This window comes from Polypterus senegalus, chromosome 4 (genome assembly GCF_016835505.1).
Source record: "Polypterus senegalus isolate Bchr_013 chromosome 4, ASM1683550v1, whole genome shotgun sequence".
Classification (NCBI taxonomy): Eukaryota; Metazoa; Chordata; class Cladistia; order Polypteriformes; family Polypteridae; genus Polypterus; species Polypterus senegalus.
The window spans coordinates 99,181,634-99,199,729 of NC_053157.1; the positions used below are offsets into that span (position 1 = coordinate 99,181,634).

General features: G+C 41.4%; 1 protein-coding gene across 2 annotated transcripts in view; it reads right to left on the reverse strand.

Annotated features, from left to right (window-relative positions):
• hgsnat (heparan-alpha-glucosaminide N-acetyltransferase) overlaps positions 1 to 18,096 on the reverse strand; it is a 376,297-nt gene that overhangs the window by 36,163 nt on the left and 322,038 nt on the right. For both annotated transcript variants that reach the window (XM_039751089.1, XM_039751090.1), the window contains exons 14-15: positions 11,732 to 11,818; positions 11,567 to 11,644 (exon numbers count right to left, since the gene is read on the reverse strand). In XM_039751089.1, the coding sequence (XP_039607023.1) occupies positions 11,567 to 11,644; positions 11,732 to 11,818 (165 nt within the window). The remainder of the gene's footprint in view (positions 1 to 11,566; positions 11,645 to 11,731; positions 11,819 to 18,096) is intronic.

Sequence of the window (18,096 nt, forward strand, 5' to 3'; positions counted from 1 at the left end):
TTTCAGTGAAGCAGCTTGTCACGTTGTGTATTTTATTATCCCATATAATCAAAGTTAGTTTAGGATACAGCAACATTGCCCGAAACTTAGAAACAAACCATGCACGCTATATCACCGGACACACACATTCAGAAAAAGACATTTTTAAAATGCAAGTCATGTTAGCTGGTACATCTTTGGAATGAGGAAGGTAATCCAAGAATGCCCACTGGGAGAACATACAAATTCTACACAGACGGAGCATGTGAGAGTTTAGAACCCATGAATTTTTAGATATGAGACAACACAGCTAACTACATCCCAAGGATGTGCAAGTTAGGTTGATTAGCATCTCTAAACTGGTTCAAAATGGGTGTGTGTGCATGACAATTGACTGGCGCTCTTTCCAGTGTTGTATCCCATTATTCACTCAGTGTATACACATAATTGTTCTTTTAGCGTAATTGGATTAACAAAATGGATAAATGTCCTGGAACTTTATTGCTTGTGGCATTTTTACTACACTATTATTGTTGTTGGCTTGTGTGTACGGAGCATCCCAGTTCAAGGTATATTTGAATTAGCCACACCATTTACGGTGTACTGCATACTTAATATTTCATTTACTATGTAGCAGTGCTACTATAAGTTAAAACTGCATCTCCCAGCAGTCCCTGCAGAGGCTCTGGTTGGTCTTCTGTCTGGGGTGCAGGGGCTTTTGGGGTCAAAAGTGGTCAGAGTGGCTCTTAAAAGGAGGGCCAGTGTCCAAAGAGAGGAAAGTGTTTTTTTTTTTTTTTGTAATCTGTGTTCAGTGTTCCTGTCTGTCTGCCTTCTGTTGGATAACCCGTACTTAATCATTGTGTCCTGGATTGTTTTGTTGTTGGGGTCTGGATTGTCTTCTGTCTACCTGTGTGCTGAGGACTGATAGTGGATTCATGGCCTTCCAGCAAGAAAAGGAGCGTTCCTGTTTTTTCATTCCCTTTCAACGTACAGATCTCTGGACTTACTATCTTCATCATTTCATTACATCTGGTACTGTTTTCCATGGACTTTGCTGTGGGGGGTTGTTTGTGTGTTTAATGTAATATCGCCATAGGGGTACAGGGGTGGTATTGTTTTCATTTATTTTGATGAATTTAATTTCGTTCTATTTTTTAATTGTTGTTTGATTCCAGTGTGCATTATTTTGTCTCTGTGAGTATGTACGGGTCAGGCCAAGGCTGGGAGCGTGAATCTTAGCAGCACCGGACAGCTGCATCTATTTGTAATGATTCTTCTTTTTAATAAATTAAATGATCCTGAATGCTGCAGGGAGCAGAAGCGCAATCTGGCATCATCTGGAGAAAATGAATACAAGAACCAGCCCTGGGTAGGCTCCTGCATTGCGCTCAAAAGCTTGTTGGACATGCAAGTGCATTTGTGAAATAAGCTAATACACTTTCAATGCATTACAGCTTTCGGTAGATGAAACCTGTCAATATCACTTGTTAAAGCATGGTTGATTATTTTACATTTTTTGATATTCACTTCTGCGCTGGGCTGGTGCCCTGCCTGGGGTTTATTTTCTGCCTTGCGCCCTGTGTTGGCTAGGATTGGCTCCAGCAGACCCCGTGACCATGTGGTTAGGATATAGCGGGTTGGATGATGAATGGATGGATGATATTCACTTCACATGCAAATTTTATAATGGATATATAAGGATATTAAATTATGTTAAAATAAACTCTTTGTGGCAAAATTATATTGAAAAGTCTTGCGATATAATATCTTAAAAGCATTTACAATCTGCCTACCCAGTTCCAAAGAAGATGAATGTAATTTACTCCATAGCACATTTACTGGATGAATATAACACATTTTGGTAATTGAGAATAATTAAGGACATATTTCCCGTATTCAGACATAAAAATGTTAATTGCTGCAGTTGGAAGCTGCCGTCTCACTTTTGCTGTTGCGGTACTTTGTATATGAAAGCCAGATCAAATGTTCTTTACCTTGATTTATTTACTTATCTTCCTACAGTGTAAAGTCACAAGTAGACTACAGACGTGGTTTATTGACACGGGTATGCTCACAAAGTACAGCGACGGCAAAAGAGCGTCACCAGCTTCCACCTGCAGCTATAGACTCTTCAGTACGCGAGCGACTCTCCACACTAGTGGTGTAAGTGCTCAAAAAAAGAAGTCTTACTGCATTCTCGTACCATTGCTTGCGTACTGAAGTGTCAGCATGAACTTTTCGGGGCATTACACATGTACTTTGTGAGCAAGGTAAATAACATTCAATCTAGCTTTTATATACAAAGTACAGCAACGGCAAAAGTGCATGTAAGGCAAGTTTACACGACAGAGTCCAAAACAGAACTGCCTCCCCGAGCAAAGGCAGGATGCTTTATAAGACGTTGGGTGGAAGTGACATCGTCCTCGGGGCTGGGACCGGAAGTGATGTGTCCCGCTTTGAGGTGGTGGCTCCTGGTGGGATTTCCCAGGAAAGACCTGTAGGGAACTTAGAATACCTTAGAATAGTGAGTCCACAGCGCTCTCAGCAAGGGCCAGTTTTTAAATAATCACCGCGCTCGCGGCTTAGCGAGGGGGCGTGGTGGCCATAGCAAGCCGCAGGGCAATCAACAGTGTGGGTGTTTCTCACCTAGTGCAAAGGTGAGGAACTGCCCACATCCATGATTGTTCCTGTGGCTAATGTGCTGCAGCTGCTATGTCCCCCCTCAATATAAAGAAGCGCGAGCTGTTTAGAAAGGAGATCAGAGAAAAAACAAAGCGGAAAGAGAGAGAAAAGGAAACAGAGGTTGCAGCAGGAAGCAGTGAGGAGAGAGAGAGAGCGAGCAAGTCGGTGCAGCTGGAAGCGAGCGAGAGCAAGCTCACGGCAGCTGAGTAGACGGCCTGGGTGTTTGGCCAACACCTGGGAGAAGAAGTGGTTGTGGTTGCTCCCGCAGAGCTTGCTTCGGAGGGCGGGAGTGACCGGAAGGTGCAGTACTCTCCGTGGAAGGTAGCGGGAGTTGGGACTTGGGACGTGGTGTTCCCTGCTTGAGAGCCTTGGTCGCAGAGGAATTCCCAAGTCACTGTCAGGGGGAGCCAACCGGAGCCATGGATCGGTTAGGCGACTGGTAGTAGTAGCAGAAGCAGATATTGTGAAGGTCAGCTGCAGAGAGAGCGTCTCACTTGTTGCGAGGCTCAGATGGGTGAAGCAGGAGAGATGCAGGAGTGAAAGACACCAGGCTTGGCATTGTTTTAAAGACTGTTTTCCTGATGAATGTTTTAACCTCGTTTTAAAAGGATTGTTTTTTTTTTTTTTTTGTAGTGTTTTTAACCTCCACAACTCTTTTATTGGATTAATTATTTAATGAAGATTTTTGAAAGCACTGCACTTTATCTGAACATTGTTTTTGTTTGACTATTTTAAATAAAAGCACTTTTTATACCATCCCTTGCTCAATTGTTGTTGCCTCCACTGTCTAGCTCACCGATGGTGTTGGGTTCAAGGGCTCCCAAACAGAGGATGGGAGCACGGAGCTGAACCTGCATCGTCACAAGGCCCCTAATGGCTATACGGTGTAATTTTACAAAATATTTTCAGTTAAGTTAACTCCATTATAATTAGCACCATTCATAGAAGTCAGAGAAAACAACATTTTACCTCAAACTTTTCGGTAAGAATTATTTAACACTTTCCAAAGAAAAATAAAGACTTACTATAATGTGCAAGATATTAACAAATGTTAATTCTGAATAATAATGTTAAGATATTCTCCAAAGCTTTAGCTAGAAGGATTGAGGAAATGTGTCCTTCTGTAATATCACAAGACCACACTGGATTCATTAAAGGCAGACAGTTTAGGCAGAAACTAGACTCAATTATAACCTCATTTATCTGGAATTCAAGAATCCCGCACATTAAAAGGTGACTCCACAAAGACAGCAAAAAGTGGCATGGCACTACCTTTTATTATTGGGTGGCAAATATATACACTAAAAGACCTGGAAAGTGGCACAAATTAAAAATTTACACCAGCCTGGTCAGCAAAGGAAATTAACTCTTACTGTACTTCTTTGTATTCCTTGGTTAATACCCCAGAAAATACTAAATTTTGTTAATATACTAATAATCCAATCATCCACCAATCATTCAGAATATGGAACCAATGCAGGACGCATTTCAAGGCTGGGATGCTTTGATCAGTTGTTCTTCTACATCAAAATCACCTTTTACAACCATCTCAAACCTACACAGAATTTGATCTTTGGAAAATGTTCGGGATAAAGACACTTGGAGAACTGTATATAGATAACATATTTACATCTTAACAATTATGTTTTGAATTTAACTTCCCAGCAACACAGTTTTTTCACTATTTTCAAAATAGAAAAGTTGTTAAAAGAAGCCTACCCAATGTTTCACACCTTCTACCCATTTCTGATCCAGAAGATATACTTACTGATACCCATAAAGTAAGTGTGCAATTTAAAATAGTTGTAACTTTCTAAGTATATATGATAGAAAGAATTAGTAAAAAGGATTAGAAAGCTTGATGCATCTAGTTTTTTGTCTTTATAAGTTTCATTTTTAGAAAAAGTAAATTGTGTTCTTTGGTTGGCTGAACTAAAATCTACCGCTGCTGTCCAAAAAAGACTAAGAACCCAGTACAAGAAAAAACTCCACACAGGAATTCCATATCCAATTTTAAAAAAATTTAAAGAAGCAGGTTCTGTCAATGATAAGCCACAGTCTGGTAAGCCACGTGTTAGTGAAGAAACTGTAGCATCTGTAGAAGAAACCTTTGAAGCAAGTCCAAGAAAGTCATTAAGACGGACAGACTCGTATTACCCTTTTTTAAAGTCAGTGGGCAACTGATGTTTTATATTACTTGAAATTGAAAAAAAAATCTAATTCTCGCTTAGAGAGATGTTTTAAAACATGGCAAGACTAAAACACTTGAAAAAAGCATATTATATATATATATATATATATATATATATATATATATATATATATATATATATATATATATATATATATATATATATATACATACATACACATACAGTGGAACCTCGGTTCACGACCATAATTGTTCCAGAACTTTGGTCGTAAACCGAGTTGGTCGTGAACTGAAGCAGTTTCCCCCATAGGATTGTATGTAAATACAATTAATCTGTTCCAGACCGTACAAACTGTATGTAAATATGTAAAATATGTAAAGATTAAGCACAAATATAGTTAATTACACCATAGAATGCACAGTGTAATAGTAAACTAATGTAAAAACATTGAATAACACTGACACAAAACACCCAGGCTCCCTGATCAGCTACACGAGCTGGCTTGCTCGCGCTCTCTCTTTCTCTCTCTGTAGCACACACACCACCAAAGCCCCTTCCTCCCTACCTCCCTTGCTCGCGCAGCATTTTTTTAAAAATGAGTTTTAAGCACAGCAGAAAAAAAAGGAACAACAAATCCGAAGCGCTTGCAAAAACCAACTCACAAGCAAACAAAAAAGTAAGATTGCAGGAGATCACGCTATTAAACCTAAAGCCTGATTGCTGTAAACAATGTTTCTAAAATGAGTTTTAAGCACAGCAGAAAAAAAAGGAACAACAAATCCGCGCTTGCAAAAACCAACTCACAAGCAAACAAAAAAGTAACATTGCAACAAATCACACGATGAAGTCGTCCATGTAAACAATTTTTTTAATGAGTTTTAAGCACAAGGAAAAAAGCGAACATTTGAAAAAAGAGAAATGTAACATCGCACCTAAACGCGCTATGAAAAACTCCATCTGTAAACACTTTCATCAGTTTTAAGCACAAGGAAAAAAGGGAACATTTGAAAAAAGAGAAAAATAACATTGCAACAAATCGCATTATGAACTAAAAAATTAAACTTTTGAAAAATCGGTAATACAAAAACCACCAAGAAAACTAACCTTGCATGAAACGAGTTCTGGCATGAAGTGTTTTCCTTCAGGTGTTTTCTCGGGTTTCTGGTGCTTTTAGCTGTTTAGCTGGTGGGAGTGAAAGCCTCATGCAGCCATTCCAAAAATAAAGTTCTTGTGACCCAACCCTTCGTGTTTGCCCTCCACATTACTGGCAGTCTGGCTTTGTTTACATTATGCTGCTTGAAAGCACGAGGGTTCTCAGATTGGTAAATGAGTAAACTGGTAAACAGTTTTTCCACCTCTTGTAATTTCTTTCTTTACTTCGATTTCAATTTTCTTCAAAACTTACTTATGACCACTCTCCACTTGCTTAGAAGCCATAGTTAACTGCAAAAGCACACGAAATACTGTAGAGCACAAAGAGAGTGCACGTCTTATTGAAAACAATGAACAAGGAGCGGCTTTGCTTAAATGAAAAAGCATGGCAGCTCTCTTTCTCTCTCAGGCTGCCTGTGGTAGGGGGGATGGTTCACTTGCACTACAGCCTACAGATAGGCAGGCAAACACGTGCAGCAATATCCTCCCCCAGCAGGCACGTGCTCGCTCGCTCTTGCTCTCTCTCTCAGCTCAGGAGGCAAGGGAAACTGGCTTGTTCAGCAAACACGTGAAGCAATCTTGCAAGCATGCCTGTTCAGTTCATGTTTCCAAATCAAGGCTGAAGACTTACTACTTTAGCTTAGCATATCTCAGCTAGCCATTTTTACAAAAATATATGTATTGTTCTGTTTCTCTTCTCAGTATTCTGCTGTGGCACTTCTGCAATTGTTGTACAGTAGATCCCCACGAAAATGCGGTTCAGGGTTCATGGCCTCAGTTGTTTGTAGATTTTTCCATAGAACCTAACTAATAATTGTTAGCAGAAACCGCAAATATCTTCTGCAATTTTTTATGGCTTTTGTCGTGGCATGCACTGTAGAGAGAATAGGAAGCAACCGTACAGGAAAACGCGGCTTGGGATGGTGAAAGTAGCCATTCTGAGAATGTTGTACTTTACTAGAATTTGAAACTGCAACTCCCAGCAGTCCCTGCAGTGGCTCTGATTGGTCTTCTACTGAGGGTGCAGGGGATGTTGGGGTCAAAGGACGTCAGTGCGGCTTTTAAAAAGGGGGCCGGTGACCAGAAGCAAAAAAAATATTTTTGTAATTTGTGTTTCAAGTTCCTGTCTCTCTGCCTGCCTCCTGTTGGGTTACCTGTACTTGTTCATTTTGTCCTGGATCGTTTCGTGGTTAGGGTCTGAATTGTCTGCTGTCTGCCTGTGTACATGAGGACTGTAAGTGGATTCATTGCCATCCTGCGAAGAAAGGAGCACTCCTGAACCCATCCACCCATCTTCACAATTTCAGGAACTACCAGTAGGACTATCTTTACATTCCCATTCAACGTGCAGATCTCTGGACTATCTATTTTCATCATTACATTTCATCCGTTGCCGTTTTTTATGGACTTTACTGTGCGTGTTTTGTTGGCGCTTTGCTGTATTTAATGTATAATTGCTGTAAGGGGAACAGGGATGGTATCTTTGTTTTCATTACATTCTTTATTTGCTGTTTGATTACCGGTTTGCTTTGATTTTGTCTCTGTGAATGCGTGTGGTTTGGGTCAAGGCTGGGTGCGTCCTTGGAATATCCACCATGAAAATAAGTAAATCACTGTTGAAATAGCGGCACCGGACTACAACGTCGTTATTCATTTCTCCTTGCTGCTGATTGACTGCTGCCCTGTGACGCATCTCCAGCTGAGTGTTCTCGTGTTTTCTGTTTTGTTCTTCTAATCCTTAAACTGCCACAGCCGGCTATAGTCTTTTCCAAGTGCCATTTGCCAGCATGTAGGAGCTGTGTATATTCAGCGATGTACATTCATTGAATGCTGCAACCGGCCATTGTCGGTTCCCAGTGTAATTTACCAGTGCGCTGGAGCTGATCAGTCAGTGCCGTACATTTGTTCAGCAGCCAGCTCATGACCACTGCCAGCCCACGCAGCACTGCAGCCTCACTGCCTCTGGGATTGAGCTGCTGCACTAGACTAGCCTGCAGTCATCATTGTTTACCTCTGTGTGCTTGCGTGCAGCCAGTTCAGAGAAGTTTAGCAGATTTACTAAATTTCATCAATGGCGTCAGTTGCACCTTGTACATATTGTTCCAGTAGTTTTTTTTAAAAATAGATTTTACAGTTCATTAGCAGTGTGTAAAATGATCAGTGTTGCAGTAATTGTTATACTCTTTGCATGAAAAAAAAAAAGTGTTCCATTAAAATTTTACTTTTTCTTTGTGAATTGTGATGTTTACTTAAAAAGTGCAGCAAAAAAGTATTTGGCGTCCAGGGATGCATTAACCCCCAAGTATGTGGGAGTTTAAGGGTTAAAGCCCCAAGATGCTGTCGAAACACCCTGCACCTTCTAAGGCTTCTGGCAATGAAAACGCATTTGCAAGAAGTACAGTACATATAGCGCTAACATTGGTATTTTACATTCTACTGTAGCACTGCAGGTGACATAGCAGTACAGTACTGCACAGTATACAGGTTTACCTTTACATTCTTTTTTTTAGGTAATGTATTAAGCTGAGGTTGAAATGAAATTAAAGTGTTTTGGGGGCATATTTAGGGTTTAAACTATAAAAATAGGTATTTTTTTAACCAAATCCATAATTCACGGTTTTTCACAATTCGCAGGTGCTCTAGTATCATATCCCTCGCGAATTTTGGGGGTGTACTGTATATCCAAGATGTTTTACTGCATATAGAAAGACATTTGAAAGATACTGGGAGTCTTGGATTCCATGGGTTTAGGATGACGTCATCAAATTAGATGGTCCTGCACAGAGTCTATTGCAGAATGTCCAGAAAGTGTGGCAGACCAATTTGGCCGAGGTCTACAAGATTGTGTCTTTGTCTGTTATAACTGACAATGGACTCTGAAGGTTTATTTTCTCAAGAGATACGACTAAGTGGAATTTTTTTTCTCCTTTCAACTATTGTCAACTGGCCATAGTTCAACAGTTCACTAACAGATATTGCCGGGCTCAAGTAATTGTAAACACTTTCAAACCAATCTGTTTCCTGTCTGTTTACATAAATCAGTCTTTAAGTGTACTCACTATATAATTTGCAAAGTTTGTTTTTGTATATACCTATGAACTTGTCACAGTGCTCTGCATCTGCACTCAGTGAAAATTAACCAAATGTATGCTTACTTCCTCTCAATGAAAAACAGAGACCAATTTCATGTTCAGGTTTTGAAATTTGCCACTATGATTTGGGTTCAGCTTGATTCAGGTTTGGTTTTCACTTTATGATTTGAATAATTGAATGCTTAGAAATTTACATCCAACCTATCGGTTAAAAAAAAAATGGAAACACTATACAAGGATGTAAAGATCTGCATTACTATGTTTACTATGTAATCTATTGGTCACATAAGACCCATCATCTTAACAGGGGTAAACATTTGTAAATAACAGTTCATAATAACTATTGCCTAAGGAATTAGTGTGCAAGAAATCTCTAAGAAATAGTAAAGTAAATCTTTGTCCTATTTTGTTCCCTTTCCTTGAACCCAGTATAGTCTGGAGTATAGTAATCAGATGTCCACAAAGATAAAATAAATTAATCGTATTGTAAGTTGTTACATGCAAAGTGACAATCATTCAAAGCAATTCCATTTATATACTAAACACAAAAACATATATAAAGCAAGCAAAATTACACAATTAATACTTCACATTCTGCCTCCCTGTGACACCCAGTGTAGTGGGAATTAGAGGACACCAGTTTACACTCTAGGTGTCTAGTATGTAGGGACTGACCATGACTAGGATGATGGTTTAATACAGGGAGACACAGACAAAAAAGGGTTGGGTTTTTGCAAAAATAAAAGTGAAATTTTATTTACAGATGGACAAAAAGAAAAACAAAAATAATGTCCATCGGCAAATATTTATCAATACTCAGTCCAATCCCGCTAAGGACACAAAACAGTTATAAAACAGAGCCCAAAAATTAAGACTATCTACAGTGCTGACTGAAAGTCCCAAACAAAAATGAAATATGCACCCAAATTAATGAAACCCATATATACACAAAAATCAAAAATAAAGCTGTCTTCCTCTACAGAAATCCAAGTCAGGAAGCATCTCCTCCAAAAAGTGTATACTACAGTGTTTACTAAGAAAAATACTCAAAATATATAAAAATTATGTATACAAAAATAAACAGTGCACCAGTAGCACAACACAATAAATACACCCACCAAAGCTAATCCAGAGATATTTATACAAGAAAAAAATATATTCTCAAAAATCGATGCACAAGCAGTAGTGCTTGGTAAACTCAAAACAATGTTCTACCAAGTACCTTTCTCTCTACAGGTCAGACATTCCCTTTTGTATTTGCCACCCTTGTGTCGATCAGTTAAGCTGCTAAACGTCATCCCTCCATGGGCACGCGATGACATAGACACCTCTGTAAAAAGTGGTGTCTCTCGCCCTGCACAATTTACTTAGCTATGTCAACATTTGAGATGCAACTGCGCTTCTCTCCTAAAACTGAAAGTAAGCACTTTTTTTCTTTCTTCCCTTCCCCGAGCTACTGCCCAGACAACTGCTGATACGGGATCCCTTTTCTAAACCATGGCAAACCAATACTAAGGTGCTTCGCACTTTCTCTCAATCTTCTAGTGTTATGAGGTCGCGGGAGGCACGCGCACGAGGGGAAGACAGACAACGCCATCCTGGTCAGTCAATGGCAAAGCCACCTTTCCACTCTACACATGACCCACCGCAACACTCCCCAAAATACCCCTCTGCACTTTGTAAATGGCAACCATTTATTCTTTAAACTTTTTGTCCTTTTTCCCCAACAAATGCCTCTCTCATAACCCTGCAGAGGACACAAAACTATTTTTTTTTTATTGCTGGTAATGCCAGTTAGGCACATTACCACACTCCCACTCTATGACAAAGCTACTCTATAACAATAATACCAACACATATCACTATATTAAACATCTAGTTCTGATTCTTGTTTAACTGATTTGCTTTACACGAGTTAAGGCTGCCTTATTGAAACCCTCTTAACAAAACCCTCAGGATATGTAGACTAGCAAAGGCACCAATCACACATCCACCTTCAGATCTCTCTTTCCATTCAGTCTCCAACTGTTCCAGTGATGCACAACCTCTTATATCCAGCTATGTAAAGCACCAGGGTGATAGAAAAGATAAAGCACTTATGATGATCCGCCTTAGCAATCCACTTGAATGAAAGCGAAAAAGAAAAAACCCTTATTCCTTCCCTTCTTCCTTTATAAAACAAACAGTAGTAAATGACAAAATCCCCAAACATGCGGCTGTAGATATAAATAGTGGAAAATATTGACAATTATATGTAAAACGAAATCAAACATACAATAACAAAGAAAACAAAGAAACAGCAATAAAATAAAAATATATAATAAATAATAATTAAAACTAAACATGGTCTTATCTAGAGAAACCAAAAACTCATCCAAAAAAACATTTTTGCTGAGCTGTTGGACAAAAGGCAGTATTGCAAACAAACACCACCAGAAAACTGGAAATGAAACTTAACAGACTGTATAAGAAATAACATTCAGTAGAAAAAAACATCTTTTCACTTACAAGGAACAAACCCCACATGAGAAATTTTGCCATTATTTGCATGTGAAGGTCTTTGTAATGTATCAGAATCTTTCCTGCCTGTTTAAAAATAGAAAAAAAACATAACATTTTTGAGCTTCTAAGAATTAATTTTAAAAATAGTCTCACTAAAATTTAATGTCTTACCTGTAGACCAAGGAAAGTCATCACAACTGAATTAAGGGAACCCAGTATTCCTTCTGGATCATAGGGTACAGTGGACTGATACAAAACCTAGAAAAATGTTCAACCAAAGTACATTTTTTTTAATATCAAAAAAGTTTAGATGACATAACTTGAAGACCACACAGGATACTTATAAAATCACTAAGATTCTGAGTAACAGACATTTTGCAATATATAAAATATATCAAATGTAGCCACTCGCTGGTGGCACACAGTCTTAGTTCAAAGTTGTTTGGGTATGTAACAATGAGTCAAACAAAAGCGGTAATAGTATTTTTACATATGCAAGAGTAGCACTGCACTCATTCAAAATTCACCAGAATTTAACAGACATATGTATTGCCACATCAGAGTCCTCACATATTATGGGGATGGGGTGTTGGTCTCCTTGTTTTAATACATGCAATGACATCTATTTTATAAAACATCTGTATCATCTTATGAATAACATTATTATAAAATAATCAAATAATAAATGTTATAAAGTGTGTCATGAACCTCCATGTATATAGCCTTCAACTAAACTCGTGGCCAGACTTATTCCCCTATTTGACAATAGAAATAATCTTGAATTAGTCAAAACTAAAGATATAGCGGAAAAACTCATGCCTATCTATAATTCCAGAAGTTACATATATCTTCAGTTGCTCATGTGTAGCAGTCATATTAATCCATCTCAAAAATATGTACTCACAATTCCTCCTCAGATAAAAAGGAAGCATTTTAAAACTAGGATCTAGATCTAATGGATGTTGACAGGGTTGTTGGATGAATGCAACATAAAAGACAAAGAACCAGCCATCGTGACTGACAACAACATTAATATGATCCATGTGGTTGGAGCTACTTCACATTGGCTACTTTGCGCATATGCTTGTTTTGGAATTGCATGCTACTCTGAAAATTCAAACAATTGTGCATTGCTCGGCTGGGTGAGGCGGACTGCAAACTTTTTCAACTGCAGCAGTACAGCAAGTCACGTGGACTTGCCAACACAGAAACAGGATTGGTGTGGTCACGTGACGATGGAACTGCGCATTGTGAACGCTAGAAAGGTTTTTGGAACAACAGCCAGCCATCTCAGCAGCGAGGTTGCTCCCAGTGTGACTGGCATTCAGCACTCTTGACTGCAACACATTCACCACAGCTACCCGGTCATTTTTAATGTAGTGAACATGATAAATGTGGTGATGGTTTGTTTAAGATCCTCATAAAGCTGAGGTACTATAACTTCACTCATTTGCTTTCTGGTTGGTATAGCATACTGCAATTCCAAAACTTGTATTAATTAATGTGTAAATTAAAAGAAAGCATGGAGCTAAATGCCATCTGCAGTGCAGATTATTTAGGCTCTACTCATTTGGATGTCTGCTGACAGGATAAATGATTTCTTACCTATTGAATACTTAACACCTGAGCTGCAGAGCTTACATATGGCTTTGCTTTAATTCAGTTCTTTAATGATGCACTGTTTGAATCCATAGCAAGACCACACATCTGATTTAAGTGCAGGCACTAATTTCATTTGAGGACGAAACACCATTTTATGCAAGGTCTTAACAGCAACATCTACTGGATCAGACGGCAAAAACAAAAATGTGCAAAAATATACATATAGTAATTGAGCAAGCTAGAGATTCACAAGATCGACTTTGAAACTTTAATTATTGATATCAAATCGTTTAAATGGAAAATAACAATTAATCAGAAGAATCTTACTTTTACCCAGGTCAAGTGTCAAAACATTTTTGAATCTAAATGATTTACTGTTAATCAACTTTACAATAAAAATCATACTCACTGGTGCTCATACACGTTAATAAACAAGTTAAAAAATGAGAATAATAACTCCAGCATTAAAAGTTGGGCACAGGAGAGCTTAAGAACAACTATTAAAAAGGAAATTATAGAAGCTAAAAGGCAATTATAGATAAATATTTCAGAAAAGGTCAAAGATGATCCAAAGGGATCCTTTCAATATTTTAGTAGTAAAAGAGTGGTAAAGAAGAAGGTTAAGTGTATCAGGACCATTAAAGCAGCATTAAAATATACAGATGGTGAAACTGCAAATACTCTAAACTTGCCTTTTTCTGAAGCATTCACATGTGAAGAAGCTGATAGCCTCCCAACTAAGGAGGTATTTAGGGTATACTAAAGAGGTTTTTAGTGATTTGGAAATTGTAGAAAAAAGAAGGACTAGTTAGATTTAATAGGTGAAATGTAACACATTACCAGGAGTGCTTAAGTTAGTGAGCAAGTATATAAACTCTTACATTGTCTGAAAGTCACTGCACGCTGTATAATTTCCTAAAGACTAGTAAATACTATTCCATCATATAAAAAGGAGGGTCAGCAGATCCAAGTTACTACAGTACACGAGCAATGGTACCGAGAATGCAGTCAGACTTCTTTTTTTGGGCACATACACCGTCAGCATACTAAAGTATCTATAGCTGCGGGTGGAAGCTGCCGTTGCACTTTACATAACTGATCTTTTCCTAAACAAGGAATGGCATTGCACAGGAAGCTCTGCAGTCTACTTGTAACCTTACGGTCTAGGAAGATAAGTAAATAAATATAGGAAAAACAACATACAATGTGGTGTTTATATAAGTAACATATAAATGTTTTTCATATAAAGACCATCAAGAAACATAATCGCAAACGGAACTTTGCACAATACCTTGGTGGGCTCTGTAGGTCCTGCTGTTTTGTTGAAGGATGTGTGTGGCAGATTCACTGGCAGGATGACGGGTAACCTGTTGCTGCATCCAAACTGTGCCATCTTTCACCTTTAAGCGTGGTGCAGCTGTGTTGTTCTTATGTGTGAGTAGACATTTCTTACGGGGAGGACTTCTGTTCTTTTTCTCCAATGTAGAACCCTCATCCTCACCTGAGTTCCCCTCTGTTACAGTACGTCTTTATTTAAAAACAACAGTGTCAAATCGGGGAGAATGTGAACATGACTGAGAAAATAAAACTGAATTAAAAAAAAAGCTAACCTTTACAAGTACCATAAATTTACAGCGGCAGTTAAAGACTAAAATCAAATGTATGTTTTTATTCTACAATATTAACAATCAGAGCAGCTCACTACTCAAAATGGTAAATCTAGGAAGGACACAGAATCAAACCCGCAACCTCAAGATTATGAGTCAGCAGTTCTTACTGCTGCACCACCCAAGCGGTCGTGTCAACCCGATTTCTTTTTCTTCAGTTATATTCTTGAATAAAACCGCACTTGCTTTGTTATCCCCTCCTTGAACCGCCACTTTATCGTGGTAGAGGGGTTTGCGTGTCCCAATGATCCTAGGAGCCCTGTTGTCCGGGGCTTCATGCCCCTGGTAGGGCCACCCAAGGTAAACTGGTCCTAGGTGAGGGATGAGACAAAGAGCGGTTCAACATAACCTCCTATGAAGAACAAAAAATTTGGATGGGGTTTTCCCTCGCTCGGATGCGGGTCACCGGGCCCCCCCTCTGGAGCCAGGGCTCGATGGCGAGTGCCTGGTGGCTGGGCCGGGTAAAGCCCGAAGAGGCAACGTGGGTCCCCATTCCCATGGGCTCACCACCTATGGGAGGGGCCAATGAAGTCGAGTGTAGTGTGAGTTGGGTGGTAGCCTAAGGCGGGGACCTTGGTGGTCCGATCTTCAGCTACAGAAGCTGGCTCTTGGGACGCGGAATGTCACCTCTCTGAAGGGGAAGGAGCCTGAGCTGGTGCGTGAGGCTGAGAGGTTCTGGCTAGATAGAGTCGGGCTCACCTCGACATACAGCTTGGACTCTGGAACCAATCTCCTTGAGAGGGGCTGGACTCTCTACCACTCTGGAGTTGCCCCTGATGAGAGGCGCCGAACAGGTGTGGGCATACTTATTGCCCCCCGACTTGGAGCCTGTTCATTGGGGTTTACCCCAGTGGACGAGAGGTTAGCCTCCCTCCGCCTTCGGGTTGGGGGACGGGTCCTAACTGTTGTTTGTGCGTATCCACCGAACAACACTTTGGAGTACCCACTGTTTTTGGAGTCCCTGGAGGGAGTGCTAGAGGGCATACCTTTTGGGGACTCCCTAGTACTGCTGGGAGACTTAAATGATCATGTGGGTAATGACAGTGAGACCTGGAAGGGCGTGATTGGGAGGAATGGAATGGACCCGAGCAGCGTTTTATTATTGAACGTCTGTGCTCGTCACGGATTGTCCGTAACGAACATCATCTTTAAGCATAGGGGTGTTCATAAGTCCACTTTCCACCAGGACACCCTAGGCCTCAGTTCGATGATCGACTTTGTGGTCGTGTCAGCGGACCTGTGGGCACATGTCTTGGATACTCAGATGAAGAGAGAGGGGCAGAGCTGACAACCGATCACCTGGTGGTGAGTAGACTTCGATGGTGGGGGAGGGCCTAAACGTGTTGTGAGGGTCTGCTGGGAACATCAGGCAGAGTCCCCTGTCAGAAGTAGTTTCAACTCCCACCTCCGGCAGAACTTCGACCACGTCCCGAGGGAGGTGGGGGACATTGAGTCCGAATGGGTCATGTTCCATTCCTCTATCTTTGAGGTGGCTGACCAGAGCTGTGGCTGTAAGGTGGTCGGTGCCTGTCATGGCGGCAATCCCCAAACCCGTTGGTGGACACCGGCAGTGAGGGATGCCGTCAAGCTGAAGGAGGAGTCCTACATGACCCTTTTGTCTTGTGGGACTCTGGAGGCAGCTGATAGGTACCAGCAGGCCAAGTGGAAAGCAGCTTCGGTGGTTGCTAAGGCAAAAACTAGAGTGTGGGAGTTTGGGGAGGCCATGGAGAAGGACTTTCGGATGGCTTCGAAGACATTCTGGTCTGCCATTCGGCGTCTCAGGAGGGGGAAGCAGAGTAGTGTCAACACTGTATATGGAGGGGATGGTGCGCTGCTGACGTCGACTCGGGACGTTATGGGTCGGTGGGGGGTGGGGGGTGGGGGTAAGTACTTCGAAGACCGTCTCAATCCCACTAACATGCCTTCCAATGAGGAAGCAGAGCCTGGGGACTCGGAGGTGGGCTCCCCCATCTCTGGGGCTGAGGTCACCAAAAACTCCTTGGTGGCAGGGCCCCAGGGGTGGATGAGATACGGAGTTCCTCAAGGCTCTGGATGTTGTAGGACTGTCCTGGTTGACATGCCTCTGAAACATCGCATGGACATCGGGGACAGTGCTTCTGGATTGGCAGACCAGGGTGGTGGTCCCCCTCTTTAAGAAAGGGGACCGGAGGGTGTGTTCAAACTACAGAGAGATCACACTCCTCAGCCTTCCAGGGAAAAGTTTATTCGGGGGTCCTGGAGAGGAGGGTCCGTCAGATAGTCGAACCTCGGATTCAGGAGGAACAGTGAGGTTTTCGTCCTGGTCGCGGACCAGCTTTACACCCTTAGCAGGGTCCTGGAGGGTGCATGGCAGTTTGCTCAACCAGTCTACATGTGTTTTGTGGACTTGGAAAAGGCGTTCGACTGTGTCCCTCGGGGAATCCTGTGGGGGAGTGCTCCAGGAGTATGGGGTACCGGACCCCCTGATAAGGGCTGTTCGGTCCCTGTACAACCGGTGTCAGAACTTGGTCCGCATTGCCGGCAGTAAGTCGAATCCGTTTCTAGTGAGAGTTGGACTCCACCAGGGTTGCCCTTTGTCATAGATTCTATTCAAAACTATGGACAGAATTTCTAGGTGCAGCCAAGGCATTGAGGGGGCCCAGTTTGGTGGACTCAGGATTGGGTCACTGCTTTTGGCAGATGTTGTTGTCCTGTTTGCTTCATCAGGCCGTGATCTTCTGCTCTCTCTGGACCGGCTCGCAGCAGAGTGTGAAGCGGCTGGGATGGGAATCAGCACCTCCAAATCCGAGACCATGGTCCTCAGCCGGAAAAGGGTGGAGTGCCCTCTCAGCATTGGGAGCAAGATTCTGCCCCAAGTGGAGGAGTTCAAGTATCTTGGGGTCTTGCTCATGAATGAGGGAAGAATGGAGTGTGAGATCGACAGGCAGATTGGTGCGGCGTCCACAGTGATGCGGTCTCTGCATCGGTCTGTCGTGGTGAAACAGAAGCTGAGCTGTAAGGCAAAGCTCTCAATGTACCAGTCGATCTACGTTCCTACCCGGACCTAAGGTCATGAGCTATGGGTAGTGACCGAAAGAATAAGATCGCAAATACAAGCCGTGGAAATGAGTTTCCTCTACAGGGTGCCTGGGCTTTCCCTTAAAGACAGGGTGAGAAGCTCAAGTCATCTGGAAGGGGCTCAGAGTAGAGCCGCTGCTCCTCCGCATCGAGAGGAGTCAGATGAGGTGGCTCGGGCATCTGATCAGAATGCCTCCTTGACGCCTCCCT